Below are 19,060 nucleotides of genomic sequence, written 5' to 3'. Positions count from 1 at the left end.
AGAAAGAAAGAAAGAAAGGAGGGAGGGAGGGAGGGAGGGAGGGAGGAGGGAGGGAGGGAGGAAGGAAGGAAGGAAGGAAGGAAGGAAGGAAGGAAGGAAGGAAGGAAGGAAGGAAAAGAAAACCTAAGAGCTGCGCATGATCAAACTCGGCTGGGGCAGTTTGCAACACCTGTGCCATATGAGGTACTCTGTACCATCCCAGGAGGTTCCAGGTTGGTTCCAAGAAGATCTGCCTCCACCATCACTCTTGCCCTGCAACAAGCCTACAGAATGCATCTTGCTAACTCTTCCCTGGATGGAGGTGTAGTGAAATGCCTGGGTCAGGGACAAGACTAAATGTCAGTTTTATAGTCCTTTTCTTTTCAACCCCATTTCACACCAGTATGTGAGCAACCAATAACCTCAAACCCAGAAAACACCCCGAACTAAGTTGTATGAGGCGGTGACTCCTGAATGCCGGGAGAGATGTTACATCTTTCTGGTCCTGGCCTCTTAGTTCACTGTCTCTATGTCTAGCATCCTTCCTTTCTACTGTCCCCAGCCCCAATGTCCTGGACACCCCTGTTAGCCTCACTGGCTTACAAACTGGCCTCCTGATCATGCTGGAAAAAGGTGAGGACGTGAAGGCTTCCTTCTCACCCCACTAAGCATGGCCACCTACCCGAAGTGACGTCATGGTTAATCCCACTAACAGAAATGACAGCTTCCGCAAGGTTATTATAATTCTCATCAAGCACCATTCCCTTGATGCCCTGGTGTACCTGCGAGAAAGTTTACAGTGCATGGTTATGACCATAAGACATGTGTTCAGTGTTTGGGAGTCCTAAAGCCCTTTTTCATATGTTTTTACATTCGATCTTCGCAAAGATTATGGTAATAGCCCCTTAGCTGGTCTCTCCGCCCTCCTGTTCCCGACAACCTCTCTCAACAACGTGCTCAAAGTGATCCTGTGAAAATCCAAGGCAAATCATGACACTAGTCTACTCTCTGTCTCTATGGATTTGACTACTCATAGAAGCAAAATTATACAATGTTGTCTTTTTGTGACTGGGTTATTTTTCTTTATATACTGTCCTCAGAGTTCATCCATGTTGCAGATCTCAGAATTCCCTTCTTTTATAGAACTGAAGAATATTCCATTGTATGTCCAAACCACATTTCATTTACCCACTCATCCATCAATGGATTGCAAGCTGGGCCACAGCTACCTTTCAGCTACTGTGAATGCTGCTATTAGCATTGGTGTACAAGTATCTCTTTGAGATCCTGCTGTCGGTTCTTTTGGACCTACACCCAGAGGTGGGGTTGCTGGATCATGTATGCTATTCTATGTTTAACATTTGAGGAACCACATACTGTTTTTCATAGTGGCTGCATCATTCCAGATTCCCAGCAACAATACACAAGGGTTCCAATTCTCCACATCCTTGCCAATGCTTGCTACTGTCTGTCTTTTATGGTAATTTTTTTTCTTTTTTTATAGACGTCATCCTAAGGAGTGTGTATTTGATTTGCATTTCCCTAATGACTCCTTGTTGCAAGCCTTGCATTTTCTGTGGTGTCCCCATCAGGGTGTCTCTTTTCCCCTAGAAATCTGCATAAATTTCTCCCTCACCTCCTTTAAGTCTGTTTAAACGTCATTTTCTCTGTAAGGCCTTCTTCATTAGATTTCGCATTTAACAAGTCATAAAATTTACTTTATTATTTTGTTTAGTGTCTGTCTCTCCTCCCTAGAATACAAGCTTTATATGGGCAGGGGTATTTGTTTGCCCATTACCCCCAGCACACGGTACAGTTTCTGACAGATAACTGTGCTCAGTAATGTTGAATGAGTAAATCTGATGGGTAGAAACAGCCCAGATGTATGGTATGGAGTCAAAGTAAAAGTCAGAACTAAGCCTCACAAAAACCCTTGCCTACCACTGGAAAACACTTCTCTTTCTGTAACCAGGAAAGTTCAAGAATGGGATTTTACCTGTTCCAAGAATTGGATTAGGGCTTCCCGATTACCCAGCCACTCACGCTGTAATTCCTCTTGGCGAGGAAACTTGTCGCAACTCAGTTCCAGTGTGATCTCAAAACAGTTGGTATGGAGATAGTTAAAGTCTTGCATTCCTAAGGGGAAGAGGGCAGAGGGAGATCTGTATAACCAGGATCCCATCAATGCCCCCACTCAACCCTCCACAACCATGATTTCTCCACGCCCTGCCATGACCTTCCATTCTAGCTCTCGGTCTCCATTTATTTCTTTCCTCCAGAAAACCTTTCCCCAGCTTCCCAGTTTCCTCTCGTCATAAATGCCCATGTTGTCACCCCCATCCCCTCCTCCTCCCCATTTCACCCCTTAAATTCACTTCTTGACCCTCAGCGTTTCCACAGTCTGCTGGTTAGTGGTGCCTTGATCTGAGACCCTGCACTTGTACTGCCTCCGGGGCACAGACCTTCTCTTTGGGTGATGGTGTTCTTCAGACCTTGGAGGGTAGAGAGAATATGAATGTCTTGCTTTCACATCCCTCCTCCTATCTGAGAACACAGCACTAACATGAGAACAGTTAACCCAGAAAAACAGGCCCTTGGAAAAACAGAAGGCAGCTATAGTTTTCTTCCATCGAATGTTTGCCTGCTTCTATCTTCTGTATTCTCCAATTGAATCAAGGATTTTTTAATATACTCCCGATTTATTAGAGTGGTGTTTATGTAACAAGGGTATTGGGTTAAAAACTTCATTGAATCAACTTCACCTGCTCTAAGCTGATGAGCATAAGTGGCTGTTACAGAGAGGACGGGGACAGTTGGAGAACTGTGCCTCTGACACTGGATCGCTCTCTGCATCAGAATCATCAAGAAGGCTGTGCCTTCCAGCCAAATACAGGTTGCTGGGCCTTCACTAGGGTTTCGGTAGGTATGGGGTGAGCCCCCTCTTCCAATGTGCAGTTCTAACAGGCTCCCAGGTGATGCTAATAACACTGGTCCGGAGACCGCACTGTTGGAACAATCATTTTAATGAGCTGAATAAACTTGGAATCGTACCAGCTTATTTTAGGGCAACGATTTTCAGTGGAAGCAAGGTCAATGGTTTCCCAGATGATGGGAAGGGGGAGGGAGAAACAAGTACGATTTGGAAAAGTATATTTCATATTTTAAATTGGGGGGAGCGTGATCTATTGGTTTTCTAATGCACACTAAAAAAAACAATAATAAAGTTCAACAAAATCTTCTCACTTCGTGTTCAAGCAAGTTTTCAGCCACAAGAAGTGGATCTCCTCCCAGTACTTAGTGACTCCCTAACCTTCCTCCTCCTTACTTTCCATAGAACCAGCTACCAGCTCAGCTCTTACCAGTGAGCTTTCTAGTACCTGAGCTCTGTCCAGGTCCGATTTGAAAGTATGGAAGAGATAGCTGCTAAAACACTAGGCCCTAAAAGAACCTGGCTTCCTGCTTCAGCCTCCTCCCTATCTTTAGGTTCCCTATCTACCGAAGGTCATAAACAGAGGTTCTATCTCAACCCTTGGTGTTGGGGAAGGCCCAAGGAACAGAGAGAGAAGCCCCTGCTGGAGGTTTCTGCTATGCTATCAATAGCCGATGTCCATGGCAAACACTGGCTCATAGGAGATGGGCAGGCAGGATACAGAGAGCACATAGTGGAGGAACTGCTGGTGTCCAGGCCAGCTCCTTTGGTCATCTGTTGCTATGTAAGGCATAGCTCCATGCTACTTAGAAAAGACCTTAACAGGGGCGCCTGGGTGGCTCAGTTGGTTAAGCATCTGCCTTTGGCTCAGGTCATGATCCTGGGATTCTGGGATCAAGCCCCACATTGGGCTCCCTGCTCAGTGGAGAGTCTGCTTCTCCCTCTCCCTCAGACTTTCTCCCCTGCTCATGCTCTAGTTCTCACGCTCTCTCTGTCTCTCTCAAATGAATAAATAGAAAAACCTAAAAAAAAAAAAAAAGAAGACCCTAACATTTGGGGTGCCTGGGTGGCTCAGTTGGTTAAGCATCTGACTCTTGATTTCAGCTCAGGTCATGATCTCAGTGTTGTGAGATCAAGCCTCAGATCGGGCTCTGTGCTCAGCGAGGAGTCTGCCCAAGATTCTCTTTTTCCCTCTCCCTCTCTCCCTCCCCCTCTTGCTTGTTCTCTCTTTCTCTCTCTCTCTAACAAATAAATAAATCTTATTTTTTAAAAAAGAGAGAAAAGAACCTAACATTTGTAAGCCGGGCATTTCCAAATGCTTTATGCACATCGTTTTGCTTAATATTCACATCAAAATTACAATGCAAGTATTGTTATTCTTTTCTTTTTTCTTTTTTTTCTTTTTCTTTTTTTCTTTTTTTTTTTTTTTTTGAGAGAGAGAGCATGGGGTGGGGCAGAGAGAGACGGAAAGAGAGAGAATCTTAAGCAGGCTCCACACCCAGTGTGCAGCCCAATGTGGGGCTCAATCTCACAACCCTGAAATCATGACCTGAGCCGAAATCAAGAGTCAGATGCTTAACCGACTGAGCCACCCAGGCGCCCCAGAAGTATTGTTACTCTTACAGATGAGAAACTGAAGCACAGAGAGGTTAAGTAATTACCCTGAAGCCACATAACTGGTAAATGGGCAAGCTGGGCTTCCACCCAATGTACCCTTACAGCCACACTCTTAACCACTTGACTACACTATTTCCCTCCTATGCCCTGATCTACTGTGTAAAACACCAGTTTTAAAGGACCACACGGTGGCCCTACCTTCATTTTAAAGAATCACAAGATGACAGTTAATGTCAACTTAAGACTTCTCCATTTCTCAGATCTCTACTTGAATGCAAAATTCTATGGTTTTCCTGTTGTTTCCCTGAGAAAGAGAGATAAGCCCTATTTCACTTTGGCTTGCAGCACTGCTGTACCCAGGACTCTTCTTACCCTTGCTGAGAGAATACCAGGAAGCCCCATTGGTGATGCCATCCGGGAAGTAATCCCCACAGTTCCAACCTTGGTGCATCCATCCATGTGCATACGAGTAGACCTTGGCCAGCTGTAGGTAAAATAGATGGAAAATGCGCTGAGTGTTCCCAACTCATACAGCAATGCTCACACTCAGAAATAGGGTGACACCATGAAACCCCACTATGTATAAACAACTGATTACTTGCCTTAGTGAAAGAAAATACCAGCAGGCATAGGAAGATGGGGTTTGTTTGTGTGTGTGTGTGTGTGTGTGTGCGCGTGCGCGCACGTGCATGTGTGGGAGACTAGAGTTAGAAGAGCTGTATTCTGATCTTTCCACTATCTGGGGGATAAGTTTCTTCAAGTGCAAAGTGAGGGGTGATATTAGATGATGTATAAACTCCTTTCTAGGTGTACCATCTTCTAGTTGAGTTTTACGGAAGAAAACAAGGAGCAAGTAAGATAGGCCTTGGCCATGAAAACAATTACAGTAGTCCCCCCTTCACCCATGGTTTTGCTTTCTATGGTTTCAGCTACTCATGGACAACTGTGGTCTGGAAGCAGAAGACTCTCCTTGAGACAATATGTCAGAGGGTCAATAGTAGCCTAACGCTAGGTCACGATGCCTACGTCATTCAGTTCATTTCATCTCACCGTGTACGCATCTTATCATCTTGCCTCATCACAAGAAGGGTGAGTGCAGTACAGTAAGATTTTCTTTAAAGATTTGTTTATTTATTTGAGAGAGAGAGCAAGAGAGTGAGCACGCCCACAAATAGGGGGAGGGGCAGAGGGAGAGGGAGGGTGAGAATCCTCAGCCCAGCTGTTGAGCACAGAAGCCGACTCAGGGCTTGATCCCAGGACCCTGAGATCATGACCTGACCAAAACCAAAAGTCAGCTACTTAACTGACTGAGCCACCCAGGTGCCCCTACAGTAAGATATTTTGAGAGAAAGGCCATATTCGCATAACTTTTATCATACTATGTTGTTATAATTGCCCTATTTTATTATTAGTTATTATTGCTAATCTCTTATCATGCCTAATTAATAAATTAAACTTTATTGTAGGTATGTATAGGAAAAAATTATATATAGGGTTCAGTACTATTTGCGGTTTCAGACAGCCACTGGGGGTCTTGGAATGTATCCCCAAGGATAAAGGGGGGACTACTGTATGTATTGGGGGTGAGAGGTGTGTTGGAGGGAGAGGAATATATGTGGAATCTCTATAATTCTCTTTCATTACTACTTCATAACAGTGGAAAAAATGAGATTACTGGAAGAAAAAAATATAATAATAAATTTTCTTTGCAAAGCAATAATTGGCGTTATTCTCTGTGGAATTCATTAATCGATGAATTAATAATGTTAATTTTTATATTAATCATATTTACTAATCATATATCAACTATAAAAGAATTAGTCCATTCTTTTTATTCTCCTGCTGTTTTGAACTATTATATAAATATTTTTTCATGCACAAGATCTATTTTTCATTAATGTAGCCATATCATCATAACCTTGTTTATTAGACCCCCTAAATACTCTCCTGAGCCCCAGATGCCTCTGGCCAGATGAGTTGCCATTCTGCATACCTTCTGGAAGAGCTTGTCATCAGGCGTGGGGGTATTGGCAGTGCGGCGGAACCCTCGGACCCGGTGCTCCAGGGACCTGTCATATGGGTAATTGGCCACCACTGCCCCTCCATGGAGATTGGCCGAAAGAATGAAGTTGAAGGAGCGGATCCACTGGATCACAGCCTGGGTCTCAGGTTCCACCTGTGGAGAGATGAGGGCCTGGCAGTGAAGCTGCAACCGGAGGTGCCAAATGGCTCTCCAAACAAGTCTGTCAGGAAGCGGCCTGAGAAGATGGCATGTCCGAATACAACAGAAAGTGTCCTCCTGGATATGAGAAGTGTAGATGGGGAAATTTTGGTCTTTTGCCTGATGGTTTAAAAAATGAAGTAGACGGACTCTTTTTCAAAATGAAATCGCATATGGAATCCCAATACACAAAACAGCTAAAAGAAGAGCATTTAGGGCAGTGAAACCATTGTGTATGAGACTACAGCAGAGGGCAGAGGCCATGATCCATTCGTCAAAACCCATAGAATATACAACACAAAGTAAACTATGGACCTGGGTGATGATGAGTCAGCGTAGTTCTTCGACTGTAACAAATTACCACTCCGATGGGGGGAGGTTGATCCCTGGAAGCCAGGGGTTTATGGGAACTCTGTACTTCCCCCTCAGTTTTGTTGTGAATCTAAAACTGCTCTATAAAAAATAGTCTATTACTGAGAACTTAGCAGGCGCAACTAGCAGCTGAGAAATTCAAAGTTCAAGGTGAAGCTGTCTCAAACATTCAAGAGAACATCAGACTCCAATTGTACATAGGAAGAGTGAAGAGGAAGAGGCGGATCAAACAGGTGTAGAGGTTAAGGACATAGAATTGGTCACGTCACGAGCAAACATGTCAGGAGCAAAGGCAGTCCGAGCCTGAAGAACAGCAGTAATGTTATTACATGACAATGTAACCATCAGAAAATAGAGAACTTTTTTTTTTTTGGTGTTTCAAAAGAATAACTATAGCTTGGTTTGAAATTTGTACTCTTTCTATCATTCATAAAGTTGTGGCTTCTTGTTGGATGAAAAAAAAAAGTCTATTTAAAAAAAGGGAGAGAGAGAGATTGGTTTGAAGAGGGGTAGCATGGTTGGAGAGCTTAGAGTTCCCTGAACCTCCTTCTATAGCTAATTGTTGGTGAGCACACAGTGCGTCCCATGTAAGGGAGACTTCTCTATAGGTGCTAGTCCTCTGCCAACAGTACAGTGCAGTAGAAAGAATGTTGGCTTAGGAGCCAGAAGACGCGGGTTTTAATCCCGAGCCCATCAATTACTAGCTGTGTGAGTTGTAAAACAGGGATGGGTGACTGCTCCGTGCACTACCCCCCAGTGTTACAATGATCAACTGAAATGCTAAGAAAGAATTTTGTACAACTGTAAAGTACTGAGCAGCCAGCCGTAGGATAGCACTTTCCTTTCACTACCGTGGCCACTAACATCAAACAGTATGTGCTCCGCAAAGGGCTCTCTGCTGGGGGAGAGAATGAATACAAAAGGCAGAAGATACCCTTCCTACCACTCTGGACAGATAAACATGAGGTTAAGTTGATGCTAAATTCTTGCCTGCTTAACTGATGTGAAGATTGCTAGAAATTCCAGATGCTGATTTACCTGCTTCTGCGTGCAGATTTCGTCTCCTACCTGACTTTTCCAGTTGTCTGGAAGGGGCAAGTGGTGGTTGGGGCCTCCGTGTTTCTCATTGTAGTAGATGTAGGTGTTGAGATCAGGGAAGTTGCGGTTCAGGTCCACTCCATTTGCATTGCTCCTGCCAACCAGATACCCAGAACTGTCTGCGCCCTAGTGGGAAAATGAAGAAATGAAAAAGGAAGGTTTCCGACTGAGTCCTATAGTTGAAGAAAACTATGTGGCATAGTATTTTGGGGCATTAGCTTAATCTATCAAATGGTGTAGCATTTTCTTCTTTAATTCATCTAAAGTCCCAATGGCATGGTTCAAGTTTTCTTGTAGACCACATGCTGATGGTAGAGATCCCAGGAGAAGCTCTAACAAGAGTAGGGTGTTTCAGAATAATGGGAACCTCTATTTTTTTTAAATATAGCTTTATTGAGATATAATTTACATACCACAAAAGGTAGGATTTACATACCATTTTAAGTGCACAACTCAATGAGTTATTAGTCCCTGCTAACACAGTCTTGTGAGCACCAGCACAGTCTAACTTATGAAGATTTCTAACGCCCATCCCGTCATTCCTCATTTTTGTCCGGTCCTGGGACATCACTTTCTCTCTCCACAGATTTGCCTTTTCTGGTCATGTCAGTAAGAGGGATCACACATTAGATGTTCGGCTTTTATCGCTGAGCATAATTTTTTTGAGGTTTCTCTGTGTTGTAGCATGTAACAGTACTTCATTCCTTTTTATGGCTGATTAATATTCCATTCTATGGATTTACTATACTTATCTATTTACCAATTAATAGACTATTATATGGCCCTAGATCCTAGGGCTGCTCTAAGCTGTAACAAATAACATGAACTAGGTGGCTTATCACAACAGAAATGTATCCTCTCACAGATCTGGAAGCTGGAAGTCTGAAATCAAGATGTCAGCAGGGTCATATGTTCCAAAGCTCCAGAGGAGCTCCTTCTTTGTCTCTTCCAGCCTCCAGTGGCTGTTGGCCATCTTCGGTGTTCCTTGGTTGTAGACGCATCACTCCAATTTCTATTCCCATCTTCACAGGCCTTCTCCCCCATGTGGGTCTCTGTACAGATTTCTTTTTTCTTATATGGACACTAGTCATATTTAAGTTAGTCACCCCAATCCAGTATGATTTCACCTTAACTTGATTGCATATCTAAAGACGCTATTTCCTAATAAGGTCACAGCCAGGGGTTCCAGGTAGACATGAATTTGGGAGGGGGATACTAATCAACCCCGCACATGGACATTTGGATTATTTCCACTTTTTGGCTATTGTGAAAACGTTGCTATGAACATTCCCATACAAGTCTTTGTATGGATGTATGTTTTCACTTCTCTTGGTAGATACCTAGTAGAATTGCTGGGCTATAATTTAAGTCTATATTTAACTTTTTCAGAAACTGCTAAACTCTTTCCAAAGCAGCTGCACCATGGAAATCAACCCAACCCCTTTATTTTTTAAATTTAGGATCCTTGTTTATTTTTCTTCTTAGCAGTATAAACTTCCTGGTTCCCTTAATTTCTCTGCTCACACTTCAAACTGTATCATTTATTTGGTCATGTAGTCACTCATTCATTCATCCTTGTAGCCAAGCAACATTCACTTAAGTGCATCTCAAAGCCCTCTGAAAGACACTAGGAAAAGAGATAATGAGACATTAGGCCAGCCTTCTAGAAACTCATAATATATACAGGGAGATAGATATATATGTAAATAATTAAGATATATCAAGTAGTAAAATAGAGATATGTTCAAAGGCCTTCACAAAACTGAAATTCCATTCAATGTTTTGTATGGCATTGGAGAAGGGGAATAGGTCCACTGGAGCCCTGGGGACTGAGAGTAGAGCCCAAATTGGTGGCTGTTCCTGGGAGTGGGGTGAATGGACGGATGTTGGGCAGCTAAAGACTCACAGATGTACTAACACTTTCATATTTTAAAAAAAATCCTTATTGTTCTTAGATTTCTCTATTTTTCATGGCATGCTGCTCATATTTTACTCTTATATCTCATTGAGAACATAATATTTATTTAAGCTACCTCAAGTTTCCTACATTAATTCTGTTCAGGGTGGAAATATTTATATAATTTTTCAATTGGGAGTTTGATTTTTCACTTCTATGAGATAATGATTTTCATTACATTTCCAGGAGTTTTTCACTACTTGCTCCTTCATATCAACGTAGCTCCTAACTGTGCATATTAACAGCTATGTTAATTTACTTATCAGTTGATTCACCACTCATACCAGGTCATTAGGCTGGCAGGGGAGGCCTTTCCTTAACAGAAAGTTCCCATAAACAGGGTAGGTGGTATATTCACTCACTCCCTATTCCTGCTGCAACAAATTACCACATACTTAGTGGCTTAAAAAACACAAGCTTATTACCTTTTAGTTTTGGAGGTCAGAAGACTGAAATGGGTTTCACAAGACTGAAATCAAGGTGCCAGGAGGGCTGTGTTCCTTCTGAGGTCTCTAAAGGAATCTGCTTCGGCTTTTCCCCCTGCTTCTAGAGGCCACACACATTCCTTGGCTCATGGTCCCTTCTTTCCTCTTCAAGACCAGTAGCACAACATCTTCAAATCTCTCTGACTGTGACCTTCTGTTTTCCTCTTCCACATTTGAAGGACCCCTGTGATGGATTACACTAGACCCATCCAAATAATCCAGGATATTTTAAGGTCAGATGATTAGCAACCTTAATTACATCTGCAACCTTAATCCTCCCTTGCCATGTAACATAACATATGCACAGGTTCTAGGGATTAAGATTAAAAATCTTTGGTGGGGTAGGGAAAGGGGAGGTTATTCTGTTTTACCTATGGGTACCTTTAGTGTAGTGGATAGGCATGTCTCCCCTGTGTAGCCACGCAGACAGGTTTCCTCTGGGTATGGCAGGTAGTTCTGGGAGTTTGAGAACCTGGTGGGGCCTCTCTTGGGCTCAGGTTCAAGATCTGCTCCCTCTGAACAAGTACACAACAGGTGAGCAAAGGTGACTGGCTCCCCAGAGATGGCTCTAGGATTTAGGGGGCTGGCAGGGGTTTTCTCTACTTTCTCCCACCTCACCTCATTCCCCAAAAGATGTGGGCAAGTCTGACATTCTTCAGTCTCCCCACTGCAATATTGGGAAGGACCAACAGAAGGAAAGCAGCCAGGCTAGAGGTCTTCCCCCACATCTCTTTCAAATATTCCTGCTACTTTGGAAACTCAAGGCTCGAGATGTTAATGTGCACCTTTCTGATTTTCCAGTGTGGGAACAAAACTTTCTTTTCTCTGTTGTGTTGGCAGGAAGTTGTGAGATTGCAAGGGGCAAATCTGTGTTTCATTCAACATCTTGGCTCCATTCCCCTCCCTGCCTCTACTTACCTCCCCAGCCTTATCCTCAAGTAGGTTTAAAATGGAATGGGCCAAAAGGACAGATGTTGTATGGTTCCACTTGTACAGGACAGAGTGGGCAGATTCATGGAATCAGGGAGTGGAGGGTGGTTGCGAGGGACTAGGAGGAGGGGGAAATGGGGAGTTCCTAATGAAGGTACATAAAGTTTTGGTTGAGCAGGATAGATAGGTTCTGGAGACCAGAACTGGAGACAACATTGTACCTATGGCCAACAATATTGTATTGTACACTTAAAGTTTTGTTAAGAAGGTAGATCTCATCTTGGGTGTTCTTACTACAATAAAATTTTTTAAAAAGTAAAGTAATGAAATCTAGTCTTAAAAATGAAAAAAAAATGCAAGACTACCTCAAAGAGACATATTTTTAAATTGGAAAAAAAAAAAGCCTCTTTAATTTACAACCCCCTGCCCCCTCATCCAAAAGCCCAAACAAACCAGGTTTCAACACAGCTTTTAAAGGAACATATCCATCGTGTAAGGCAGATGCCTGGCTTCACACTGGAAAAATTCGAATTCAGTAGATGCGGGGGGAGGAGGCTAGGAATCTGTATTTCAAAAAATCTTCCCCTATGATTCTGATGCACAACCATACCCCCCCCCAAAAAATCATTGATTTAAAGTTAAGCACACTAACATTTTGAACTTATGTCAGAAAATAAAGTAAAAGCCCATAGACCCCTGCACAACGTAATTCTAGAATAATTTAAAGGCTGAGTACTATACTACAGAGGAAAAAGCTGTACAGAAATATAGTATTCACTCAGCAAAATAGACAAATATCCAATCACTATGTCGTACACCAGAAACTAATATAATATTGTCATTATACTTCAATGAAAAAAAAAATACAACCCAAAACATGAAGACTCTAGAATTAGCCCGCGACCGCACAATTCTGGGACAAACTAGTTCTATACCCCCCAAGTGCAACTGGAACTATAACGTGGGAGGGAGAAGAGTATGTAGGGAAGCAAGCATCAGGGGAAGAAGGCCTGTTTTGCAAGAGCCCTCCCTTAACACCTGTTGCGTATTTTCCAGTTTAGGAAGCGTTGTCACAGACCGCCTCCCTGATCCTCACGATACAGCCGCGAGGTCAGCGGGAAAGGCGTTGAGAGAACGAAGCTCGGAGGGAGCCCACGTTCACTGCCTAGGCTGCCACAGGGCTGAACCGGGTCTCCACACCGTGCTGTGGACCCACCGGCTTTTTCTCAATGACACGGTGGCACTGGCAGCGGGACCGGGGGGGACGCTCTGACGGACGGGGCGGAGGGCTCTGCTGTGCGCAGGGCCCGTCCCGGCGCTCGGTACCTGGGCGGCGGCCACCTCGTAGCCGTCGGGGTTCATGGACGGCAGGATGTGCACGCGCGTGCCCTCCAGCAGCCGCACGATGCGCTGGTTCCCGCTCCGGAACTCCTCGCACAGGAACTCGGCCAGCTGCAGCAGCAGCTCGCGGCCCAGCGCCTCGTTGCCGTGCATGTTTCCCACGTACTTGACTTCCGGCTCCACTGCAAGCGCGAGAAGAACACGCAGGAAGAGAAGATGGGGAAAGCTTGCACGTGCCAAGGATTCCTCACCTTGCAGGGGGGCCTTTTCCCTCTTTTCCCGTAACGAATAAGTGAAAGTCTTACGCTTCGGTTGGGTCTTTCCAGTGATCCCTGAGGCCTTTTTGAACAAATTGCAATTATAAATGCTACAGAAATTCATGCCATCGAACCCCTACTGTGTTCATTACTCCTAATCTTCACAGAAAACCTGTGAAGAAGGCATGATTAGCCTCAGGAGGAGAGAGGAACAGAAGCAGCTGAGTAACTTGCTGGAGTCACCTAGTTAATTAATAAGATGGAGGCCCAAAGCCCAGGCGGCATTTACAGTAGCTTGGTACTTCTCAGAAATAAACCTTTTCAGGGTAAAGATAGTGTTTTCCCAAGACCTGCTTGTATAAAGTCTGGGTTGTGGCATAACAGTTCCTAATCGTTCCAGTTGAAAACTGAATTTTTCTGGTACCAAGAAAACTAAAATATATCTGAGAATGCCATGTCTTGAGGCACGGAGGAGGAAGAAGTGTGCCTATGCCTTCTCTTTGGCTATGCTAACTGTTCAATTGAAGTAAGAATTGAGGGCTTGAAAAGAGCCTCTAGAACCACTTAAAATCAGTCTTGCCTCCTTTTAAAAGGGAGAAAAACTCTTGCCACTTGATTTCTCTTCCACCCCCCACTCTCCTGCTTCCGTGACTTTTCTGATTCTGGACCTCTTCATCTCCACATTTCCAAATCCTCCTCACCATCCTTCTAGGCTCAATTCAGATGTCACTCACTCTGAGAAGACATCTTGGTTTCTCCCTGCTGGGAATGAACTTGCTATTGAACTTTCCTTTACTTTCTACTCTGAGTTTTACCTAATTTTGCACATCTCCTGTTTCCTTTACTAGACCGGGCCTTCGCAATGTATGCACATTTTAATTTTCCTTAGGATACAATCCACTGTATTTATCTTAGTATACCTACAGCAGTCTTTCCCAAAGGAATGTCTATAAACCACAAGGATTGTGTAGTGAATCTTCTATAATGTGTATTTTTAAATCTTGGGGTATTTCTTTAATCTTAGATTATGTCTTTCTTTTCTTGGCGCTAAAATATCCCTTCTTTTAGAAAAGGATGGTGATACCAGATGGCAGGTAGTATTCTTCAACATCCTTGTTCAGCAAAATAAGATCTGGAAAATCTATGTTGGTCCCCTCCAATCTGTTACTTATTAAAAAAAATTTTTTTTAAACTAAGGTGAAATTCAAAAGTCTGGGAACTACTGCCCTATAGAACCCAGCATAATGTCTTGCACCTAAAGGCACTTAATATAAAATTCTGTCTCCACTTTCCATTTATCCAGAATAAAACCACTTCTCATAACTAACCCCTGCTATCATCTTGTTCGAGCCCCATACGCTGACACCTGGTTTGTTACAGGAACGCTCTTTCTCGAACCCCTTGCATCTGCCCCACCCATGAAGTCTATTCTCCCAAGTCACTGGTCAGCAAGAGTTTTCTGTGAAGGGCCAGATCATAAATACTTTGGGATGGTAGGCTATATTGTCTCTGTCTAGCTACTTGACTCTTCCAGCAACAGCAGACATAGTCAATACGAAAACAAATGGGCAGGGGTGCCTGGCTGGCTCAGTCAGTAAGGCATGTGATTCTTGATCTTGGGGTCCTGAGTCCCAGCCTCATGTTGGCATCAAGTTTACTTAAAAAAAAGAAAATGGGCATGGCTGGGTTTCAGTGAAACTTTATTTATCTAAACAGGGGGCTGGCCCTCAGGCTCTAGTTTGCTGACCCCCATTCTGAGTGCTCTTTTATAAATTTATCCCTATTCTGAGTGGTCTTTTAAAAATTCTAAGTCAGATTGTGTCATTCTTCTGCTTAAAACCCTCCAGCCGCTTCTCACTTTACTCTGGAAGCCAAAATCTTTACAAAGGCTTATAAGGCACCACATGATCTCCTGCTCAGTATCTCTATCCCCAATCACACCACTCCCAGAGTGAACATTCCCATTGTTCAGTCTGCTGGAGCCACGGAGGGGGCAGGGGAGGGGGCTCCTTGCTGTTCCTCACGCACGCCAAACACAATCCTGCTCTTCCCTCTGCCTGCAAACGTTTTCTTCCCCAATTAGGGGGCAGCATGCTCCATCACATGCTCAAAAATCACCTCAAAGGAGAAGCTTTTCCTTAACAGCAAAGACCCCCTCCCTGGCATTGACATCTTCTCTCTCTCTTTTCAAGGTTATTGTTCTCGATAGCACTTTTTCCATCTGATTCAATAGGTATTTCTTTCGTTCCCACTTGTTTCCAGTCTTACACCACTAGAATTAAGGCCCCCAAGGGAGGGGTCTTTGTTTTCTCCTCTGTTTGTTGTATGTTCAGAATCTACAAGCGCTTGCAGATAGCGCATCAGAGAAAGAGAATAGTGAGGACTAGAACAGGATGAGAAAGCCTCAAGAAGGCCTTGAATGCTAGGCAGTGGAAGGGGGCGAGGGAGGGACTAACCTATAATGTCCACCAGCACCCACAGGCTCCTGAAATGAACACACCCCCCAAAAGCATGGTGCTTTCAATGTAAGTGTGGCTTCAAAGCAAAGTCTTATCCTCATTTAATGGCATAGATTTCCTTGAGCCAGCACCAACGCACCCCTACCCTCCCCACTGGCCATGTAACATCCTGAAGCTGTCAGGGACAGGATCCACTGCGTGTGAGGTTGTCACTGAAGGATTCTAAGCAGGGCAGTGAGAGGATTCTATCAGTACTTGGGGAAAGTATTCTGGCATCTGTGAGCTAAATGGAAGGTTTAGAGAGTGGTGGCAGGTAGGAGTTAGAAGAGTCAGGAGCCTAGTGCAGTGTTTCAGGCATGTTGTGATGGTGTTTGGCTAGTGTGGGGGATGTGGAAGTGGAAAGGAAGAGAGAGATTTGAAGCTGACAGGGTGAAGGAGGAACTGACATAATTTGGATGTCACAATTGCTGTAAGTAAAGAAGTGAGAAATTAGAAACGACTTAAATGTCTATCAGTCAATGAACAGTTACCTACAACCATGTGATGGAATATTATGCAGCCCAAAAATACAATGTAGATGTACATTTATGGACATGGATGCTATTTCTAAAAGACAATGAGATGAGAAAATCAGTTCTAGTATGATTCTATTTTTGTAAAAAAAATATATGTGTTGTGGGGTTATTAAACATGCATACAAAAAAGTCTGGAAGGATATGCATCAATATGTTTAACAATGATCATCTGTGAGTGGTGGGATTATGCGTGAGTTTTGTTCTTGTTTCTTTATCTAATGTCTATTTCAATCTAAACACAGATCGCTTTTATAATAGAAACAAACTAACAGAAAGTAATCCAATGAATAAAACTAATACCCAAGGCCTCAAGCTCTCTCCAGGACCCATACACTATCACACTGTCATTACCCAAAGAGAAATCCCTAAACACGTTGAGGTTTCCTAGCACAATGAGAAGAGCTAACTGTTTCTGCTTGGTCTCCTGAAGCACTGGATAAAGATAGCAAAATAGGATGGAAGAAAGAAGAGTAGCGGGAGGGAAGGCAGGGGGATGGGGTGGGAGCAGGGAAGAAGACTCACCTTTTACCATGAAGGTCTTGAGCAAACAGAACCTCAAAAGGAAGAACAGACTAGAGGCTGAATTGGGGCAGCAGCTCCCCAGAAGCAGGGGCAATTTGAGGGCTAAGTAGGGAAAGACTTAGCACAGCTGGAGAAAGAGGTGATACTTTATAGGTGGAGGGGTCCATGGACATCCCCAGAAACCACCCCAATTACTGGATTTGTAAGGGAAAGGTCCTGCCCCATCCACTCCAAGAACTGCTCAGGGCTTACAGGGCTCGTGGATTCCAGGGTAGTCGCTGAATTCCAGCACGTAGAGGTGTCTTCCCTTCACACTGCGCCCGATGCTGTAAACCCGCGTGATGTAGGGGCATTCGTTGTGCACCTTGTACAGCGTCCGTACAAGCTCGTCATAGCGGTGGTGGCGAAAGGTCACGGGGGCAACCAACTTGAAGAGAAGGAGAAGGTGGAAGGAGACTGAGAGCAGGCCTGACATCTTGTTGGGCTTTCTCAAAGAGACCCACTAAAATGGGCTCTACCTCTCCCAACAACTAGTCAAAATCCAAGGGCCAAGAACCAGCTCCTCCTAGTTTCCCACCAGTAAACACCAGTGTGACAGAACCTGGCAAGGAAGTGCAGAATTGTCCCGTTCAGAGCTGGAAATTACTTATGTAGCTCGGGAACAGCCACTCATCTCTCCTCCCCCGTCTCTCTGCTTCTCCTAATCCAGGGAAACCGTTTGAAAGGTTTTGTACTCCCCCAGAATGGGTAGTTTCACTGATTCTAGCTTACTGATTAACTGGACTGTAAACAAGCTTCAATAAATAGTTGCTTATAACCCTTTGATTCCCAGAGAGTTTTCAGAAACTTGGCCTAGGCTTATTCCCTATATTACAATTTAAGGAGTTATATTAACGAGAATTCTCTGTCCGTTTCAATCAATCCCACACACAGATGCTAGACTCCTTCTGAAGTACAGCTCAGAGTTTTGTCCGTTTTCCCCCTCAAATATCTTTCAACAGATACCACTGAGAAAATGAAAAGATGAGCCACAAGCTGGGAGAAAACAATTGCAATTCATAAATCTGATAATATATCCAGAACACATCAAGAACTCTTACAACACAATACCAAAACAAGCAACCCAATTCAAAAATGGGCAAAAGATTTGAATAGACATTTCACCAAAGTAGATATATGAATAGCTAATAAGCACATTTAAAGATGGTCGCCATTATTGGTCATAAGGAAATACAACATAAAACCACATTGAGACATCATGTCACATCCACTAGAATGGCTACAATCAAAAGTCACAATAACAAGTGTTGGTGAGAATAGGGAGAAACCGGAACCCTCCGATGGGAAAATAAATTTTACAGCCACTATGGAAAACAGTTTTGCAGTTTCCTAAAAGGTTAAGTATATACATACTACGTGACCCAGCAATTTCACCCCTACGTATCTACCCAAGAGAAATGAAAACATACATCCACACAAAAACTTGTATATGAATAATACTTGTAGCAGTATTATTCAAAATAGACAAAAAGTGGAAACATCCAAATGTCCATTAACTGGTGAATGGATAAACAAAATATGGCATATATCCATACAATGAAATATCATTTGACAATAAAGAGGAGATACTGCTATATTGTGTAACATGGATGAACCTTGAAAGTATTAAGCTCAGTGAAAGAAGCCAGATACAAATGGCCACATATTACATGATCCAATTCATATAAATGTTTATAAGAGGCAAATGTGTAGAGACACAAAGTAAATAAGAGGTCGCCTAGGCTGGGAATGGAAATGCAGTAACTAAGTGGGCAGAAGTTTTCTTTTTAAGGTGCTAGAAGTGTTCTAAAATTAGATTGTACAACTCTGTAAATATACTAATTTACAGATTCATTGAATTGTATAAGTAAAGCAGGTGGATTTTTTGGTATACAAATTATATCTCAATAAAGCTGCTTTAAAAAAGAAATAAAAATAATGAAGTAAGCCCCTCCCCACAAAGTTAACTATAAACTTACCGTAAACCCAACAATCCCACTCTGGGTACCTAACCAAGGGAACAAAGACTTGCACATGAGAATGTTTATAGCAGCCTATTCGTAATAACCAAAAGATAGAAACTACCCAAATGTGCATCGACTGGTGAATAAATAAATCAAATGTGGTATATCCATATAATTGAACACTTCAGCATGGATGGGCTCCAAAAACACTAAGTGAAAGAAACCAACATAAAAACCATGTATTAAATGATTCTTTTTCTATGAAATGCCTTGCAAAAGTAAACCCACAGGGACAGAAACCTAACTAGTGATTGC

General features: G+C 43.1%; 1 protein-coding gene across 3 annotated transcripts in view; it reads right to left on the bottom strand.

Moving 5' to 3' along the window:
* Window positions 1-17,485, bottom strand: part of CPN1 (carboxypeptidase N subunit 1) — a 30,521-nt gene extending 13,036 nt beyond the window's left edge. Inside the window, exons 1-8 of one of the 3 annotated variants that reach the window (XM_087862806.1) lie at window positions 17,344-17,479; window positions 16,995-17,169; window positions 12,915-13,111; window positions 8,187-8,342; window positions 6,519-6,701; window positions 4,898-5,009; window positions 1,976-2,115; window positions 662-761 (exon numbers count right to left, since the gene is read on the bottom strand). In XM_087862806.1, coding sequence (XP_087718932.1) covers window positions 662-761; window positions 1,976-2,115; window positions 4,898-5,009; window positions 6,519-6,701; window positions 8,187-8,342; window positions 12,915-13,082 — 859 coding nt within the window. In that variant the 5' untranslated portion in view covers window positions 13,083-13,111; window positions 16,995-17,169; window positions 17,344-17,479. Of the gene's footprint in view, window positions 1-661; window positions 762-1,975; window positions 2,116-4,897; window positions 5,010-6,518; window positions 6,702-8,186; window positions 8,343-12,914; window positions 13,112-16,994 lie in introns of all 3 variants that reach the window. The other 2 variants (XM_087862807.1, XM_087862804.1) reach the window with 2 other exon arrangements.
* Between the last annotated feature and the right edge of the window lie 1,575 nt (window positions 17,486-19,060).

This window comes from Ursus americanus, chromosome 6 (genome assembly GCF_024610735.1).
Source record: "Ursus americanus isolate L20-20 chromosome 6, mUrsAme1.1.p, whole genome shotgun sequence".
In the NCBI taxonomy this organism is placed as follows: domain Eukaryota; kingdom Metazoa; phylum Chordata; class Mammalia; order Carnivora; family Ursidae; genus Ursus; species Ursus americanus.
The sequence above is the reverse complement of the archived record's forward strand: the minus strand, read 5'-3'. Positions and strand labels throughout refer to the sequence as shown.